Source organism: Tachypleus tridentatus, chromosome 3 (assembly GCF_004210375.1).
Source record: "Tachypleus tridentatus isolate NWPU-2018 chromosome 3, ASM421037v1, whole genome shotgun sequence".
In the NCBI taxonomy this organism is placed as follows: domain Eukaryota; kingdom Metazoa; phylum Arthropoda; class Merostomata; order Xiphosura; family Limulidae; genus Tachypleus; species Tachypleus tridentatus.
Window position 1 is genome coordinate 94,275,135 of NC_134827.1, and position 19,978 is coordinate 94,295,112.

At 33.8% G+C, this 19,978-nt stretch overlaps 1 protein-coding gene across 1 annotated transcript in view; it reads right to left on the reverse strand.

Moving 5' to 3' along the window:
* The window catches only part of LOC143247501 (dachshund homolog 1-like), a 125,586-nt gene that overhangs the window by 13,622 nt on the left and 91,986 nt on the right, over positions 1-19,978 (reverse strand). Inside the window, exons 3-7 of the mRNA XM_076495739.1 lie at positions 13,155-13,437; positions 7,183-7,274; positions 3,475-3,651; positions 2,271-2,486; positions 643-726 (exon numbers count right to left, since the gene is read on the reverse strand). Of these exons, the coding sequence (XP_076351854.1) occupies positions 643-726; positions 2,271-2,486; positions 3,475-3,651; positions 7,183-7,274; positions 13,155-13,437 (852 nt within the window). The remainder of the gene's footprint in view (positions 1-642; positions 727-2,270; positions 2,487-3,474; positions 3,652-7,182; positions 7,275-13,154; positions 13,438-19,978) is intronic.

Genomic DNA, 19,978 nt, shown 5'->3' on the forward strand with positions numbered 1-19,978 from the left:
CCTAGAATTCAAATGCTACAGTCCCTAATTATGAACAACTGGCAGAGAAGTAAACATCTAGCCAGCAATACTCGACACCGATAGGGTTTTTATGAAACTTTTGGAGTAGAATGACGGGATCAGATGTCACTTTTACAATGTATTAGCAGGTGAAATTAAGGAGTGTGTTCAATAATGTTGTGACTCGAACCATGGACCCTTCATTCCGCATCTCAGCACGATAACCATTAAGCTAGGACAGGGTCATTATAATAAAAAGTTTCTCTGATAGATTGTTTAGGCAGACTATTCAGGATGAAACTTTGTAGAATGGATGGGAACTGCCTGCTAGTGGAGACGCAAGTGTAGAGGATGGCGTTTCGATAGCCTTCCGCCATTCGTCTTCAGGTCGGTGTGTGTGTAAGGTGTTGTCGGTCTTTTATAGTACCTGGTGAATTGTGAAGAGCGTGTTCTCTACACTTGTATCTCCACAAAAGACAGTTACCGTCCATTTTACGAAGTTTCATCAATAAAGAGTTTCGTTTGTCTTCGGTTTGTGCACCAAGTATTTATTTTGAAGACTACGAAGAAATTTGATGTTATTTTATATGGTACTGTTCATCATGATTACGACGTATATTTAAAAGTTCTGTAGTCTGTCACCTTTTGTCTTCTGTTCTTCGAGGATTTGCTTTTCCAAATTCTCTCGGAGTTCTCTCTCACGCATAACTTCCATTTTCAGTTCCGCTATGAGAAGAAGAGATATTTTTTTTAAACTATAACCTTCCATAACTTGAAAAGTAGCTAGAAAAAATAGTTTTTTTTTTTCCAAAATTTAGTGTTACATCACACTTAGTGCAATTCAGTCAAGTGCTTCTTGTTACGTCAAATTAAAATATCCGGTTCTCTTTTAACACCCAATCTTTCCTCATCGTGCTTGGCTATTAGATGATTTGAGATAAATTATATAAACACACTTTATAAAATATTCGTTTAAACGTCTCCTTAAATATGAATTATTAAAACAACTAGATAATTTTAGAAAGTAAGGGCAGTATAGTTCTGCTATATGGCATACAATGTATTGGTATCGTTATGTGGGCCCTATCTCAACAGGTACCTCTATTACTAAGACACGTAGTACCACGCCCTAATTGTACCTGCATTCGCGTTTCATTAGTTCGTATGATGTTAGTTTTTGAAATTATTTTTCCTCCAGTAATACAACAGTAAGTTTGCGGAGTTACAACGTTAGAAACCAGGTTTTGATACCTGTGGTGAGCAGAGCACGGATAGCCCATCGTGTAGCTTTGTGATTAACTTCAAACAAACGAACTTGAAATTATTTTCGAAATATATATTTTTAATTTAAAAAAAAACATTATTAACTTAGTCTTAGTAAAGTATCAGACCAGGTTTTAAGTTGCAAAGTGATTCTAATGATATGATGACAGAATGTTGAATCAAAATTCAGGTTAACTGAAGGAAGCTCTTCCTAAGTAACAGAATATGGTGAAGGTAAAACAACATTTACCACATTATAATGACTTGTTGGCTGGAAAGACTAGTTTGCTTTAGTCTATAGGGTTCGAAACTACGAGTCATGCTCTTTAATAGCCACTAAACCATAATAGGTCTTACCCACAAGTATAATATAATTTGTAACCAAAGCTCACATATCATATCTTTACACCACTGTAGTTATACTGACTTCTGTGTACTACTATAATTATAGTGATTTCTTTATAACAAAATAATTATATTGATTCTTTACACCACTGTAGTTATATTGACTTCTGTGTATTACTATAATTATAGTGATTTCTTTATAACAAAATAATTATATTGATTCTTTACACCACTGTAGTTATACTGACTTCTGTGTACTACTATAATTATAGTGATTTCTTTATAACAAAATAATTATATTGATTCTTTACACCACTGTAGTTATACTGACTTCTGTGTACTACTATAATTATAGTGATTTCTTTATAACAAAATAATTATATTGATTCTTTACACCACTGTAGTTATACTGACTTCTGTGTACTACTATAATTATAGTGATTTCTTTATAACAAAATAATTACATTGATTTTTATACCATAAATGATACTGACTTTTTACACCACTACAATTATGTTGAATTTTTTTACACCACAACATTATACTGGCTTCGTTACACCATACAGCTTTGTTTACTTCTTCATGTTAGTTGACGTTCATTGGTTCACTATATTTCAAAATAATTAGTTTTTAAAATCAAAGATTACTTCCAGTTAAATTACCTTTTTCTATGTTTATCTGTCTCTCTTGTTGTCTAGCATTGTCTGCAGCCACTTTCAATAGTCCTTGTATGTTCCTTAACAAAGTCTCTATTGATGACACAGCTTGCCCCATGGTGGCGCTACTGGCATTGTTCAGGCTTGAAAAAAACAGCGCATTCTGGGCAGAAAGGTGGTCGGTATTGGCGGTACTGCTTACATCTGGGGTATCACTGAAGTCTGACGAAAGAAAACACCATTTTAAAGGTAGAATGTCACCTTCATTATTCATATCAATTCAACTTATAGATGGCGTAGTATCACACGCAGAAAGTACAGCCTAACATGAAAGAATAAAATAGTAGGACTAGAATACTTTAACGTACATAAATTTGAACTTTGCTGTATAAAACATGCATTAACCCTACAAAGTAAAAATAATACTGATATTTATTTCTAATGCTCTGATATGTATCACGTATAAATGCAATCCAACCCACATACTAACATCCCCTGTACAACTTGCTTTCCAGCCATGCTTACTTGTATAGCAAATATATCATAATTCAGATTTAAATTAGCACAATACGTACTTGAAGCTGAGAGCAAATCAAGTAGGGTAATGAACTACCTCTTTAGAAGTATTTTTTTGTTCTTTTAGGATCAGTAAAATATTTCTTAAGTTAAGGTAAATGTAGTTAAAACAAGTACGAAAACATCTATTTCTGAATCCCGTCAATAACTACGTCAAAAATATTGTCAGTTTTTGTTTGTTTGTTTTTATTTCGCGCAAACCAACATAAGGGCTATCTGCGCTAGCCGTCCCTAATTTAGCAGTGTAAGACTAGAGGGAAAGCAGCTAGTCATCACCACCCACTGCCAACTCTTGGGCTACTCTTTTACCAACGAATAGTGGGATTAACCGTCACATTATAACGCCCACACGGCTGAAAGTACGAGCATGTTTGGTGTGATGGGGATGCGAACCCGCGACCCTCAGATTACGAGTCCAACGCCTTAACCAACCTGGCCATGCCGGGCCTATTATCAGTAGTAAATACTGTTATTAAAGTTAGCCACAAATACCACCAATAGTTATTACTGTTGTTAAGTAAGCCAAAACACATAGCCAGTACCGAATCCCATTCTGAGGTAAGTCAATCATAAATATTAAATTACAGTTTATATTTGATCATATTGGAGAAATGAGAACTGCAAAGTTACGCACCATGCCCATGATCATCATCGTCATCTTCACTATCATCATCCTCCACGTGTTCATTGTACGCACCGTCACTTCCGCTGTTATTACCACTTCCGCCATTACTAATATTCTTGTAGCCAGCTGCTCGACTACTATGCTGAGAAAGGTTTAACACAGGAGAGTGTCCGTTATTTGTCGTTCCTATACGAAGATATAAAGAAAAAGGCTTAAATAAATGCCAGAAGTTATTGAGTTAACACTCATTTGTTAGAAATAAGTCAATTTTTTGCAAATCAAATGTTAATATTTTCTTCTGTCGTTATTTGTAGCCATATTGAAATTGTGTAATATTATCACGTTTGTTGTTATTTTATAATTTCAATTTTTTTCTTTAAGGAAATCTAACAATTATTTAGTTGTTTGGTAGGTATTTGCAAAGAAACATACATCTTGTTTAATGTTCAAAGCTAGTTCAAGCTATCAACTTCAAAGCTATGTCACGTTCACATTTTCTGTCATCGTCTCAGTGGTATACTAATTACGAAAGGTCGTATGTTTATTTGTTCGCTTCAAACGACTACGCCGGATCAGTGGTACCCTTTATTAATACTTTTGTCAAGTTTACTAAATACAGAATGTTACCTAAGTTGATATTTATTGTAAAAGAACAGAGTCATTGTACTATATAGATATCTATACTGTTTCGATATATTAAATTATTCTCAGATCACTTGGAGTATATATAAGATTATAGATAGAAACAGTGCTAATCTTGAGATGATAAACGCAGTAGAGAAAATCTTGCCAATAATTATAATAGGTGGAATCACTTCAGTAGTACCTAAAATCATCAAACGACTAGCTGTAAAAATCCAGGAAACAATTGAAGTGAATTATAATGTTACTTAAGTTGCTTATTCAGTTCAACAAGGGTACTTCTACGTAACGTACCCGTTCATAACTTACCAAAATATATTTTACAGACATATAGAGATATATGAATAAGAAATACTATGAAAACCTTAGTTCTATCCTATTTTTATAGCATGTGCAATAGAGGAAGTTAAGAGTTTTTTGTTGGGTGTTCACAGAAACGCGTGCCACAGAACTGTCTCTATGTTACTTTCCCTTTTGTCAACAATGACCAGCATGATTCAGTGTTAAAAACATTTATTATGAGTTCAATTCCTTTTCTTCAACGACAAAAACTTTACAGTCTTAGATATCTGATGATACGTTAAAACAATCATTGATTAATTAACCGTTTGTTTGAAGTTGTGCTGATTAGACAAAATATTACTTGTCGTTAGCTATATTACTCACAAACCCAATACTAGCTTAAGTATGGTTCAGTCTCTCTGTTAGCTATGTTACTCACAAACCTAATACTAGCTTAAGTCTAGTTCAATCTGTCTGTTAGCTATATTACTTACAAACCTAATACTAGCTTAAGTATAGTTCAGTCTCTCTGTTAGCTATGTTACTCACAAACCTAATACTAGCTTAAGTCTAGTTCAATCTGTCTGTTAGCTATATTACTTACAAACCTAATACTAGCTTAAGTATAGTTCAGTCTCTCTGTTAGCTATGTTACTCACAAACCTAATACTAGCTTAAGTATAGTTCAGTCTCTCTGTTAGCTATGTTACTCACAAACCTAATACTAGCTTAAGTATAGTTCAATCTCTCTGTTAGCTATGTTACTCACAAACCTAATACTAGCTTAAGTATAGTTCAGTCTCTCTGTTAGCTATATTACTCACAAACCTAATACTAGCTTAAGTCTAGTTCAATCTGTCTGTTAGCTATGTTACTCACAAACCTAATACTAGCTTAAGTATAGTTCAGTCTCTCTGTTAGCTATGTTACTCACAAACCTAATACAAGCTTAAGTATAGTTCAATCTCTCTGTTAGCTATGTTACTCACAAACCTAATACTAGCTTAAGTATAGTTCAGTCTCTCTGTTAGCTATGTTACTCACAAACCTAATACAAGCTTAAGTATAGTTCAATCTCTCTGTTAGCTATGTTACTCACAAACCTAATACTAGCTTAAGTATAGTTCAGTCTCTCTGTTAGCTATGTTACTCACAAACCTAATACTAGCTTAAGTCTAGTTCAATCTGTCTGTTAGCTATATTACTTACAAACCTAATACTAGCTTAAGTATAGTTCAGTCTCTCTGTTAGCTATGTTACTCACAAACCTAATACTAGCTTAAGTATAGTTCAGTCTCTCTGTTAGCTATGTTACTCACAAACCTAATACTAGCTTAAGTATAGTTCAATCTCTCTGTTAGCTATGTTACTCACAAACCTAATACTAGCTTAAGTATAGTTCAGTCTCTCTGTTAGCTATGTTACTCACAAACCTAATACAAGCTTAAGTATAGTTCAATCTCTCTGTTAGCTATGTTACTCACAAACCTAATACTAGCTTAAGTATAGTTCAGTCTCTCTGTTAGCTATGTTACTCACAAACCTAATACAAGCTTAAGTATAGTTCAATCTCTCTGTTAGCTATGTTACTCACAAACCTAATACTAGCTTAAGTATAGTTCAGTCTCTCTGTTAGCTATGTTACTCACAAACCTAATACTAGCTTAAGTATAGTTCAGTCTCTCTGTTAGCTATGTTACTCACAAACCTAATACAAGCTTAAGTATAGTTCAATCTCTCTGTTAGCTATATTACTCACAAACCTAATACTAGCTTAAGTCTAGTTCAATCTGTCTGTTAGCTATGTTACTCACAAACCTAATACTAGCTTAAGTATAGTTCAGTCTCTCTGTTAGCTATGTTACTCACAAACCTAATACTAGCTTAAATATAGTTCAGTCTCTCTGTTAGCTATGTTACTCACAAACCTAATACAAGCTTAAGTATAGTTCAATCTCTCTGTTAGCTATATTACTCACAAACCTAATACTAGGTTGAGTATAGTTCAGTCTCTCTGTTAGCTATGTTACTCACAAACCTAATACTAGCTTAAGTATAGTTCAGTCTCTCTGTTAGCTATGTTACTCACAAACCTAATACCAGCTTAAGTATAGTTCAATCTCTCTGTTAGCTATATTACTCACAAACCTAATACTAGCTTAAGTCTAGTTCAATCTGTCTGTTAGCTATGTTACTCACAAACCTAATACTAGCTTAAGTATAGTTCAGTCTCTCTGTTAGCTATGTTACTCACAAACCTAATACTAGCTTAAATATAGTTCAGTCTCTCTGTTAGCTATGTTACTCACAAACCTAATACAAGCTTAAGTATAGTTCAATCTCTCTGTTAGCTATATTACTCACAAACCTAATACTAGGTTGAGTATAGTTCAGTCTCTCTGTTAGCTATGTTACTCACAAACCTAATACTAGCTTAAGTATAGTTCAGTCTCTCTGTTAGCTATGTTACTCACAAACCTAATACCAGCTTAAGTATAGTTCAATCTCTCTGTTAGCTATATTACTCATACACATAATCCTCACTGAGTCTATTTCAAATTCACCGCTAGGTTATATACATTAATATCAAAAGAAAGAAGAAGCGCAATAGGATTTTCTCTTTTTCATGTATTAAAACAGCATAATATAACTGTTTCTCAATTTTTACAGCCAGTATTATTTGTTTATTTAATTAAGCAGAAACTTGTACAATGGGTTATCTCGACTCCGCCCACCACAGAGATCAAATCCCGAATTTAGCGTTATATATCAGTGTGAGGCAGCATTACTTACCGTTTTGAAGGATGTCATTTGTTGGTTTGTAATTCTCGTGCACGTGATGTCGTTCTCTGAGTTCACCATTCGGTAATTCATCTTCTCGCATCCTACATATATAGAGTGAGACAGAGAGCTAACTTAAGAATCATGTACCTCACACCTGTTGCTTAAACTATATATGGAAACTACAGGATGATATTCACACATTCCTGTTCTTTAAACTTTATATGGAAACTACAGGATGATATTCACACATTCCTGTTCTTTAAACTATATATGGAAACTACAAGGTGATATTCACACATTCATGTTCTTTAAACTATAAATGGAAACTACAGGATGATATTCACACATTCCTTTTCTTTAAACTATATATGGAAACTACAGGGTGATATTCACACATTCCTGTTCTTTAAACTATATATGGAAACTACAAGGTGATATTCACACATTCATGTTCTTTAAAATATAAACGGAAACTACAGGATGATATTCACACATTCCTGTTCTTTAAACTATATACGGAAACTACAGGGTGATATTCACACATTCATGTTCTTTAAACTATATATGGAAAATACAAGGTGATATTCACACATTCCTGTTCTTTAAACTGTATATGGAAACTACTGTTGGGCTATGATCAGACTTTCCTGAATAAACAAATGTTTCTCTGATGGAGTTATTTTCTCAAATAGCTCGCTACCTGAATCAGTTGTGCATAGAAATATTTATGGATGATTATCTGGAAAAATGTAGATTTATTTTGTAACTATTAGTTACGTATAACTTTGTAATTCGTGAAAAATCTGTTCATATATCTTGAATTTAAACAATTTATTTATAACATAACTGGTGAATTTGAGTAAACGCTTTGGGAACAGAAGGTTTTCTATAACTTAGTACAACAATATACGTTTTCCATTATAGCTCCTATTTCCACCATCCAGATTATAAATAAATATGAATAAAAACAAATATGAAAATAGTTATTTTTTGTGTCTTAGTGTTCTTTTTTTGAACACAGTGACCTTTGAGAAGTTCTAATTCATCATGAACATCCTATTCCTCACACACATTGGTGTATCTTAGCTGCATAAACTGTCAAGAACTGAAACAACAGAACATTAAGTTAAAGTTGTAAACCACCAGGGGTGGCGCTGCAATCACTCTCGGAGTCAGTGGAATGATTAATGTGTTCGATGAATAAAATTCCTTTTTTTTGTTTTCAGTCGTGCGCTAGCTACAATCCATCATTCTGCCAGTTTAAATTAACTCATGGACAGATAAAAATGTGCCAGGATCGTCTCGTAAACCAACCACGCAATCACTTTTGTAAACTTGTAGGCCTATCCTTTACACTAGAAACGACCAAGCATTAAAAGGATGTTGTTGTTTTTTTCACATTTTCTTTAGATCTTGCACATTGACGATGTATAAGCACGGGTTTGGTGCATTATATGAGCAGTGGTTTGAATGTTTCTCTTTAAAGCAAGAAAACGTTTGACAAGTAACTGTTATAACAACAGTTAAACCTGTATATGAATCAGAAAGTGTATATTCAAACACGAACAACCGGCGATTAGGTTTAGAAGATGATTATGTTATAACTGACACATTTAACCTCAATACAGATATGTGTTGTTTATATTAGGAAAATACAGGCTGTAGACAACATTTCTAACAGTTGCAAAGCACTTCATACATGGATAAAACTAAGCTCTCATTGTTTCAGGAACTAAAGCATTCACCAAGAAAAAAAAAATTAACTGCACGAAAACTCTTACATTGTTACATACAATGTATTTAATTTAACTCAGGCATTTATTTCACTTTATCATGCGCAAAGAATTTAACACAAATATTGGTATATAGACAGTCTGAATTTAACACAAATCTTGGTAAATAGACAGTCTGAATTTGACAAAAATCTCGGTATGTAGACAGTCTGAATTCAACACAAATCTTGGTATATAGACAGTCTGAATTTAACACAAATCTTGGTTTATAAACAGTCTGAATTTAACACAAATCTTAGCATGTAGACAGTCTGAATTTAACACAAAACTTGGTATATAGACAGTATGAATTTAACACAAATCTTGGTATATAGACAGTCTGAATTTAACACAAATCTTGGTTTATAAACAGTCTGAATTTAACACAAATCTTGGTTTATAAACAGTCTGAATTTAACACAAATCTTGGTATATAGACAGTGTGAATGTAACACAAATCTTCGTATATAGACAGTCTGATTTTAACACAAATCGTGGTTTATAGACAGTCTAAATTTAACACAAACCTTGGAATATAGACAGTCTGAATTTAACAAAAATCTTAGTATATAGACAGTCTGAATTCAACACAAATCTTAGTATATAGACAGTCTGAATTTAACACAAATCTTGGTTAATAGACATTGTGAATTTAACAACAATCTCGGTATATAGACAGTCTGTATTCAACACAAATCTTAGTATATAGACAATCTGAATTTAACATAAATCATGGTATATAGATAGTCTTAATTTAACACAAATCTTGGTATATAGACAGTCTGAATTTAACACAAATCTTGGTTTATAAACAGTCTGAATTTAACAAACATCTCGGTATGTAGACAGTCTGAATTCAACACAAATCTTGGTATATAAACAGTCTGAATTTAACACAAATCTTGGTTTATAAACAGTCTGAATTTAACACAAATCTTACATTTAGACAGTCAGAATTTAACACAAATCTTAGTATATACACAGTATGAATTTAACACAAATCTTGGTATATAGACAGTCTGAATTTAACACAAATCTTGGTTTATAAACAGTCTGAATTTAACACAAATCTTGGTATATAGACATTGTGAATGTAACACAAATCTTCGTATATAGACAGTCTTAATTTAACACAAATCTTGGTTTATAAACAGTCTGAATTTAACACAAATCTTAGCATGTAGACAGTCTGAATTTAACACAAATCTTGGTATATAGACAGTATCAATTTAACACAAATCTTGGTATATAGACAGTCTGATTTTAACACAAATCTTGGTATATAGACAGTGTGAATTTAACACAAATCTTGGTATATAGAGTGTCTAAATTTAACACAAATCTTGGTATATAGACAGTCTGAATTTAACACAAATCTTGGTATTTAAAAACTATGAATTTGACAAAAATCTTGGTATTTAAAAAGTATGAATTTGACAAAAATTTTGGTTTATAGACAGTCTGAATTTAACACAAATCCTGGTTTATAGACAGTCTGAATTTGACACAAATCTTGGTATATAGACAGTCTGAATTTAACACAAATCTTGGTATATAGACAGTCTGAATTTAGCACAAATCCTGGTATATAGACAGTCTGAATTTAAAGGACATTCTGGTTTATAAACAGTCTATGTTTAACACAGAACTTTGTTTGTAGACATTCTAAATTTAACATAAGTCTTAGTTTATAGACAATCTGATATTGTGTTTGTAGTTTGTAATTTCTCTTTATGTTATGTTCTTTGTTTTAATTTAGAAAAAAAATGGCCTTGTTTTTTAAAATTATTTTAATCATTTATTAACTTTCGTTTTCTTTGTGTAGGTGTAAAATTTCAAAACCTTTATAGGTTCTTAGCGTATGTCTCCAACCACCTTTTTCGGTTTCTCCCAACTTCGTCAAGTCAAAACATAACTTATGAAACTACAGAACACAGTCGCTTCAATAATTACTGAACCAAAATCTCTCTGTTTATATTTCTTACTCTTTTCGTCAGATTAAGTATTCAACCCCCGAGTGTGATTTGTTTATATAACAACTGTTATTTTTAGTTTGGATTTTGAAACAATGCTTTAAGTTTTAATAATTTTACGTTGATATCTGAACTTCCAATCAATGAACCAGCATGTATTTTTATTCCAGTAACAATAAACTCAAAATTAAAGTCGCAGAGCTGTTGAAACCATCTCTACTTCTGCACTTTTCAGTGAGTAACTAACCAGATTAATCTCGAGATAGGAGGGGAGAGAAAAGCGTTCTCCTTTGAAACCAGTTGCATTTCTGTACCGACATTCGAAGTAGGACCTCCGTTCTCTTAATCTTTCCACCATAACTATTCAGACATTTTTGAGTCTATGCACTCACTGATCTAAGTTAAAGATTATTTATTTCTCAACTTATTCTTATTTGGAAAAGATGTTAAAGATTTCTTAGTTTGCTTTTAATAATGAACTGTATCACTTAGAGAAGTTATTATTAATATGTTATATGTACATACACTTACATACGGTTTCCAGAAAGTGTTATTTTTATTGTTTTTTTTTTAATTTCGCGCAAAACTACACGAGGGCTATCTGCGCTAGCCGTTCCCAATTTAGCAGTGTAAGACTAGAGAGAAGGCAGCTATTCATCACCACCCACCGCCACTATTGGGCTACTCTTTTACCAAAGAATAGTGGGATTGACCGTCACAATATAACGCCCCCACGGCTGAAAGGGCGAACTTCTTTGGTGCGACGGGGATTCGAACCCGTGACCCTCGGATCACGAGTCGAGCACTTTAACCACATGGCCATGCCGAGCCTAGTATGTTATCAAACATACTTTTGAATGTGCCTCAAAACAAATAAGTACTTTGTATTGATATAATTTTTGTACGTTGTGTACATAAATGTAAGCCCGGCATGGCCAGGTGGGTTAAGGCGTTCGACTCGTAATCTGAGGGTCGCGGGTTCGAATCCCCGTCGCACCAAACATGCTCGCCCTATCAGTCATGGGAGCGTTATAATGCAACGGTCAATCCCACTATTCGGTAGTAAAAGAAAAGCCAAAGAATTGGCGGTGGGTGGTGATAACTAGCTGCCTTCCCTCTAGTCTTAAACTGCCAAAATCGGGACGGCTATCCTCGATAGCCTTCGTGTAGCTTTGCGCGAAATTCAAAAACAAACAAACACAAATGTAACATAGGTCATCGTTTTAAAATGATTTTAATAACTTAGAAAATTACAAATAGCTCGACAAATGCAAACTGTAAATATGAATTAAATTTGTCACACAGAGAAACAAACCTTAAAATCTCAGATAATCTATCAAATCAATCGCTTTGTTTAAATGCAAAGAAAGTTACGAGCAAAATATAAAGAAAATGATTTACTTAAGTATTCAGCGGAAGTGTAACAGGTTGGTGTGATTAGGAGCTTAAGTATTCAGCGGAAGTGTAACAGGTTGGTGTGATTAGGAGCTTAAGTATTCAGCGGAAGTGTAACAGGTTGGTGTGATTAGGAGCGTAAGTATTCAGCGGAAGTGTAACAGGTTAGTGGGATTAGGAGCTTAAGTATTCAGCGGAAGTGTAACAGGTTGGTGTGATTAGGAGTTTAAGTATTCAGCGGAAGTGTAACAGGTTAGTGTGATTAGGAGCTTAAGTATTCAGCGGAAGTGTAACAGGTTGGTGTGATTAGGAGTTTAAGTATTCAGCGGAAGTGTAACAGGTTAGTGTGATTAGGAGCTTAAGTATTCAGCGGAAGTGTAACAGGTTGGTGTGATTAGGAGTTTAAATATCACAATCATAAACTGTCTATTATACTTTAACGATAGTGTACTAAGTCAGACTTCATGAGATCCTCACGTTCTCCATATTTAAGAACTTGTAAAAATAACATACAATTCTGGAGTGTTCCTGTCAAGAAACGTTTCTGCTTATCTTTTATTAAAAATGAGCCTCATTTTTAATATTCACGTTGTAACTAGCTAATGCTTTCAGCAGTTACGAATAAATATAAGTTTGGAGCTTAAACCTGCCAATGTTTTCTTCTTGATTTTCATTCATTTTGTTTTTTATGTTTTGTTCGGCGCATTTTGAGAAAATATAAAAATGGCTGGATGGTTCGAAGATTATTTCAAACTTAGCTTAATGTTTCCGTTATATTATTTTCTTGTAATTAATAACTTAGGTTTAGGATAAAAATAAAAGTTCTAACTAATACACTTACCTGTTTGTGACGTAATCATCCGTGACCTGCAGAGATCTTTCATTCACGCTGAAGCCCTCGTTTCGATGAGTTTGGGTGTGACTAGGTGCTGTTAAACCTAACGTGCTAGTCACTGGAATCATGTTATGATGAGACACCTGGTGGTTTAATGCAATGAAGGGCAAAGGGTTGATGTGAGATGGGGCTCCAGTTGCCGCTGCTGCAGCAGCTGCAGCTGCCGCCGCTTGCGCCACCATGTGGTTGTAACCACTATGTAGAAATGACACTTTATCCAAACGGTCCCCTACAAGATTATTAAAGAAGAAAATAAATGTAATTAAAATCGCTGCTATAAATATGGACGTTAATGATTCTTGGTATTTATAGCCACCACAGCTCATGCATTATTAGATTTAATTTTTAAAATAAAACATTTTGCATATTCTGTTTCACTGTCTCTCCTTAACTCGTACAGAAAAAATAGAACGTTAATTTATCACTAGAGGGACATAATTGAATCATACAAACACATGACATGTACTGTATCAAAGATTCTCAAATTTTTTCAACGTCTGAAAGTGAAATTTTACAAATTCGACTAACTCAACAAGAAATAAGTAATATTCTAGACTAAACAATAATATTAGAGTGCCACAGATACAATTTATATTTAAACTGTTTTAAAACATTTAATAAAATCCTTCGATTTCCTTCATCGATGGTTGTTGCATCTCTTCAACGCGTTCGCTATCCCGAATTTTAGTTTAAAACTCGTTACTAGAACGCACTGTTACCTGGTTAGTATATAGAGTTGATGAAAAATCTAAGTATTATAATTTAAAAATCTTAGTTGTCAGGGAAAGTGAATTCCCCATTGGCGACACCAATTATCACCAACCCCAGACCTACATTGTAATAAGTTATACGTACAAGCGTTGTTGTTAAATGTTTGATGACCTTTCGGGAACCCTGTCCTCCTCTTTTTATTGTTTTTGTTTTTATTAATATTCTTGTTCAAAGAAGCAATTTACTGTTATATTTCATGTATTAATTTCTTTAAATCGAAATCTAATTAAAGGGAAAGACAGGTAAATTATAATAAAAATAATAATTAATATACTACTATAACAAATAAGACGATTAATTAATCACACACACGTTTTACGGATAAACCACTATGATTTTGTTCCGGGGTTTAAGGTAACTTTTGTTACGGCTAAAATATGACGGATGACTGCATTACAAGTTGTTATAAGACAATATAATAACTAGGCCGTGTACAAATCAGAGTGTTTATTTCATCTTCTCAGGGCCGTCTTCTGCAATTATTCATTCATAAACAGCCGAGAATTAGCAAATGATATTTTTATTAGTAGAGGTATAATAATGGTTTATCAAAGTAATATTGTTACGATATTAATAACATTTCTGCCTCTTGTTTGTGATAAGACATCCTAAAATTTGTTTGTGTTACGTCTATATATTGGATATTTATTTTTCGAAAAACCTGGAATTATGGGTGATTTGAAACTTTTCTTAATTTCGAATTTTCTTTCAAACCTTCCCAGAACATTGGATTCTCAGACGTGGTCTTCAGGCGATCTTCGGATTTGAATTTCATGGATTTATTTGGGGGAAGAGGAGTACTCAAAGCACGTGCTTACAAAGACTCGACAGGAACGCCGAACATCTAAAACAATGAATTCGTGACTTCTCCAATTACGAGAACTACACGTGGAACACATTCTGTAAAATTCGTTGACGTGTTTATGGTTCCAGACTTTTCGGACACCCTGTACTTCAGAGTTTACATTATGCTGAGTTGTATAGCTCAATTTTACTTTTTTTATTCTTGTCTCTGTTCGTATTGGTAGTTTCAGTATCAACAACATTGTGACAAACAAACTGTTAAATCACACAAGCAGCTAATCAGCAATACCCACAGAATCTGTCTGACGTCGATTCAAATAATGGGATTTTTTGTCACTTATAACATACCCACAGTTGACACGATCGTTGGCTCACCGATCTACAACACAAAACGTTAATCATTAGGCCACGCTTGTACCTTTAAAACAGTGAAATTACGTAACCAGAACATTCTAACAAGAAAAAAAATTCTAAAGGAGTGTTTTTTTAAACAAAAGTGATGTTGGTATTTAACCCAACATCACTAACATTAAACAGTATTATATCATAATAGTGTCGTTGGGTAAGGGTGTGTGTGTTTTCTTAAAGCAAAGCCATATCAGGTTATCTGCTGAGTTCATCGACGAGAATAGAGCCCCTGATTTTAACGTTGTAACTCCGTAGACTTGCCGTTATACCAGCGGAGAATCCGTGGGGTAAGATGAATGCATTTATTATTTAGCAAAAGTATTTCGAACGTTGTAGTTTTTTCAAGAAGAGACAATATCCTTGTATTAAAAAAAAAACAGTTGGAAAACTAATTTATTAACATATTTTTATTTAAAAACACAAATTGCTTATCTGGCACTCATGAAGGAGCAAAAATTAAAATTAACTATATTATTATTTATTTCTACCGGTAGGTGTCAGCAGTAAAGTTCGTGGTTCGACACCACTCTATTGATAGAACGAACATATTCCATTGTGTATCTTTGTGTTAAAACAAAAGAAAAACTATTCAAATTCAAAGGAATTTTACTTAAATGAAATATTCTGCTTATCTAACTAGTGACAAAATGTTAAACTTGTAGAAAATTCTATATTAGATACATTAACAAAATTCACAGTGTTAAAAAATAAATGTAATTCAAAAGTACACTTTCCCGACCGTAACAGTTGTTTGCGATTTACTAATATAAATAACATTTAATTAATTACCGGCTTCAAACAAAAGGCCTAGTTGGCACCGGATAAAGCAGGTATAGTGCAGCTGTTCGCATAGAGTTATATAGATTTTGTTTACACTCCGACATTTTTATTGATAATTATATAACCGTACTCCATACAAATTAGAGCCCGGCATGGCCAAGCGTGTTACGGCGTGCGACTCGTAATCTGAGGGTCGCGGGTTCGCATCCCCGTCGCGCCAAACATGCTCGCCCTTTCAGCCGTGGGGGCGTTATAATGTGACGGTCAATCCCACTATTCGTTGGTTAAAGAATAGCCCAAGAGTTGGCGGTGGGTGGTGATGACTAGCTTCCTTCCCTCTAGTCTTACACTGCCAAATTAGGGACGACTAGAACAGATAGCCCTCGTGTAGCTTTGTGCGAAATTCCAAAAAACAAACAAACAAACCATGCAAATTCCAATATAGAAAATAATATTCTACTTAGAGTTGGATTCCAGAAATAAGGTAACAAAATTGTAATAACTTCAAGCTGCCTTCACCAATTTTAATCAAAAAGCTATTTTTAATGTCTTCCATCAACAGAGATGAAATCGTTTTTTTCAGTGAATGAGACTCCTTTTTTTTTGTATTTCATAGTACCGAAATTTTAAACTTTAAGTAATTATAAAGTTGATACAAAGAGAATCAACAATACGTATGTTTCTGGAACAAACACACCCAAAGTACGTAAGAGATTAGTCGTCGGTTTAAACTCACGAAAAGAATCAAACGTCTTCTTTTAGTGGGTTTATCATCGTTTACCAAAGAAGCAAGCACAAGTTAAGCAGTTTTCGTGGTTTTTCACTTTCAAAGTTATGGACCTCGGTATGGCCTGGTGGTCAGGGCACTTGACTGATAATGTGCGAGTGGCAAGTTCGAACCTTTGTCACACCGAACACGCTCGTCCTTTCAGCTAAGGGAGGGTTATATTGCGGTGGTTAATCCCACTATTCGTTGGTAAAATAGTTGCCTAAGAGTTGACAGTGAGTGTAGTTGACAAACAGATAATTATGTTGTACTCTTGTTAAAATGTAGAAAGGCCTTCATGACTTCACAACACGCTATTAAGTAGAAACAGATGATTATGTAGTAGAAATACCTTGGATGTCATTACAACAACATTTTGAAATGGATATCAAGAGGTAATGTTACGAAACAAATAAACGTGGTTTATTTCTTTAGTTTAAGAAAAAGATACCCTGATAATGTGTTATGTTCTCGTGAACAGGAAATAAGCTTATTACGCAGTAATTTATTTAAAGAAGAAAAGTGACATGTTCGGGAAAATATGGATACAGAACATTACATGGATCAGATTTACGAATTTTGAAAAGTTAAGTCAAATTAGAAAAACGAAGTATATTGTCATGTTTGTTGTAGATAACACGAAACTCCAAACGCTACTGGTATTTGTGCAATCACATATTGGATAATTTCAAAACGAGTAAGCAGATGTAACCATGATGATGCCATTTTAGCACTTGCGAAACGTATTTGGTGATGAATTTCTTTTTTAGTTCCAGTTTTAACAGTTTATCTTTTAAGTTAAAATGTACAGAATGCTTTTTAACATCAAATTGTCAAATTTCATTTACTGATACGCGTTAATACACAATGTTAAGTCTTTTAGTTATTTTGTATTTCTATAACTTTGGCTTAATTTATTTTGAATCTCGTGTAAATTTACAAAAGGGTTACCTGCGCTAGCCGTCCCTGATTTAGCAGTGGTAGACTCGAGGGAAAGCAGTTGGTCAACTACACTCACTGTCAACACCCGATAGCATTTGGAATATTCCTTTTATAAGACAAGTTTTTTGTTTATTTGGAATTAAACACAAAACTACAGAACTGATTATCTGTGCTCTACATGTCACGGGTCTCAAAACCCGGCTTATAGCAGTGCGAGTCCCAAAACATATCGCTGTACCACTGTGGGCTACCCGGCAACCTCCAGACGCTGGTGATAACCAGTAACTATGTAGAATCAGTTAAGGGTTAGGAGTGGTGTTCTAAAACTGACAACGTCTCCACTGCTACTGCCATTTGCTGTGTGGAAACTTTAATGTTTAGATATAACCTTAACGTAGAATTAAACCACCCTAAACTTCTACAACATAATATAAGACATAATATTAAATAAATGGATGGAGGTTGGGAATTTTGCATTGCAGAATTTCAAAGTGGTTTAATTTTACGTTAAGGTTACATCTGAATATTAAAGGTAACTTTCTTCTAACAACTGGCTGCAAACAACTGGCAGAAGGAGTTGAGACGGTGTTCGTTGAAGCTCTCAACTCCCAATCCTTAACGAAATCTTTTTAGTTGCTGGCTAAATTGTTATCGGTGTTTGGATCTTATCTGATGGATGGAATATTCCCAATGCGTTTGGGTCCGATAAACACGGACGTTATCCATTATAATTTGAGAATGACAACATGGAATGATAATAAAAGACTTATTTTTAGGTTTAGTCCCAATATAATCATCCTTTTATTTTGCATTAAGTTTATTACTGTTTCATAGAGCTTAATTTAATCGTCTCTGGACGATTTATATATTTCGTAGTACGTACTGATTATATATATATATAAATATAAATGGTCGTCGGTTTCTACTTAATAGCGTGTTGTAAATGTTTACTGACTTTTTACTCTGTACTAAGAGTACAACACACTCAGTGATTTCTAGTTGGTAATACATTATAAAATGTCGATGCACTCTCTGCTTGACAGTGTGAAACTAAGACTGATATTCGTTAACTTATTTTCTCTCCAGTAGTTTTAAGGTAGGATATAAACACAGTGTTTTGATAATTCCATGGCAACCTTTTGTCTATGTGAATGTTAGAGAAACTGTAATGGTATGAAATGATTACGAAGTTGTTACAGGAAGAAAACAGATGAAAATGAGAGAAAGGTACATTTGATGTTCTCATTATTTAACACTGTTCGCGTGGACGGTTCAGAACCGGACTAAAAGCATGATTCTAAAATCCGGTTGCGATTTTTTTTTATCCATTTTAAATATTTCATCAACACCATTTCTTATCGTCTCTCCTAAAAGGGATCTTGTTCCATAATATAAGGACAATAAAAAAATATTTTCTGACGCCGATTACTGACACCGAGGCTGAAAAAAAACATATAAAAAAGAATGGTGCTTTTTGTTGGACATTTTCTCTAGCAAAATTATTTGTATCTCTGAAGAGATAACGATTGAAAAAGTTATTCTTCTCCGGGGTTCAGTAGATGGGAGGACTGCGAATATCTTTCACCACAGGACTCTTTTTCATTTATATCACCAAGCAATGAATCACTAGCGCGTTTATATTATGGAAAAAAATCAGTTTTTTCTACAGTTTCTGGTTCTATAAGGAGTGACTTACATTTACTTCCTGAAAGATTGTATTTTATTTGTTTCTCATGTCTCGGCGTACTCGTTGTTGGACTCAAATCTTCCGGATAATTATTTTATAAAACTATAAAAACTTGCTATTTCGGTCCTATAAGTTTAGAAGAATTCTTTTATTGCTGTCGGGAATATGTATGCTTTTTTTTTTGCAGTTTTAAGCTAAGCACAAAGTTACACTATGGGCTATCTGTGCTCTGCCCACCGCGGGTATCGAAACTCGGCTTCTAGAGTTCTAAGTCCGCAGAGGTGTCTCTGGGAAAAGGTTTAAATGATTAAACAAACAAATAAATAAAAAGTCAATGTATTTTACTTGACAAATGATGCTATTAACTGACATTTATAATGATAAAAGATTCTTAACGACTGTACCATATCAATATGCCTTATTTTACTTGATAACCGCTATTATGAAGTCAATTTTACATAAAAATATCTGGTTATTGATCATCTTTAAATATATTACTTAATAATCATTACTGATAACTAACAGTCATTGTGTTTGTTTGTTGGTGTGTTTTTTGAATTTCATGCAAATCTACACGAGGGTTATCTGCGTTAGACGTCCCTAATTTATCAG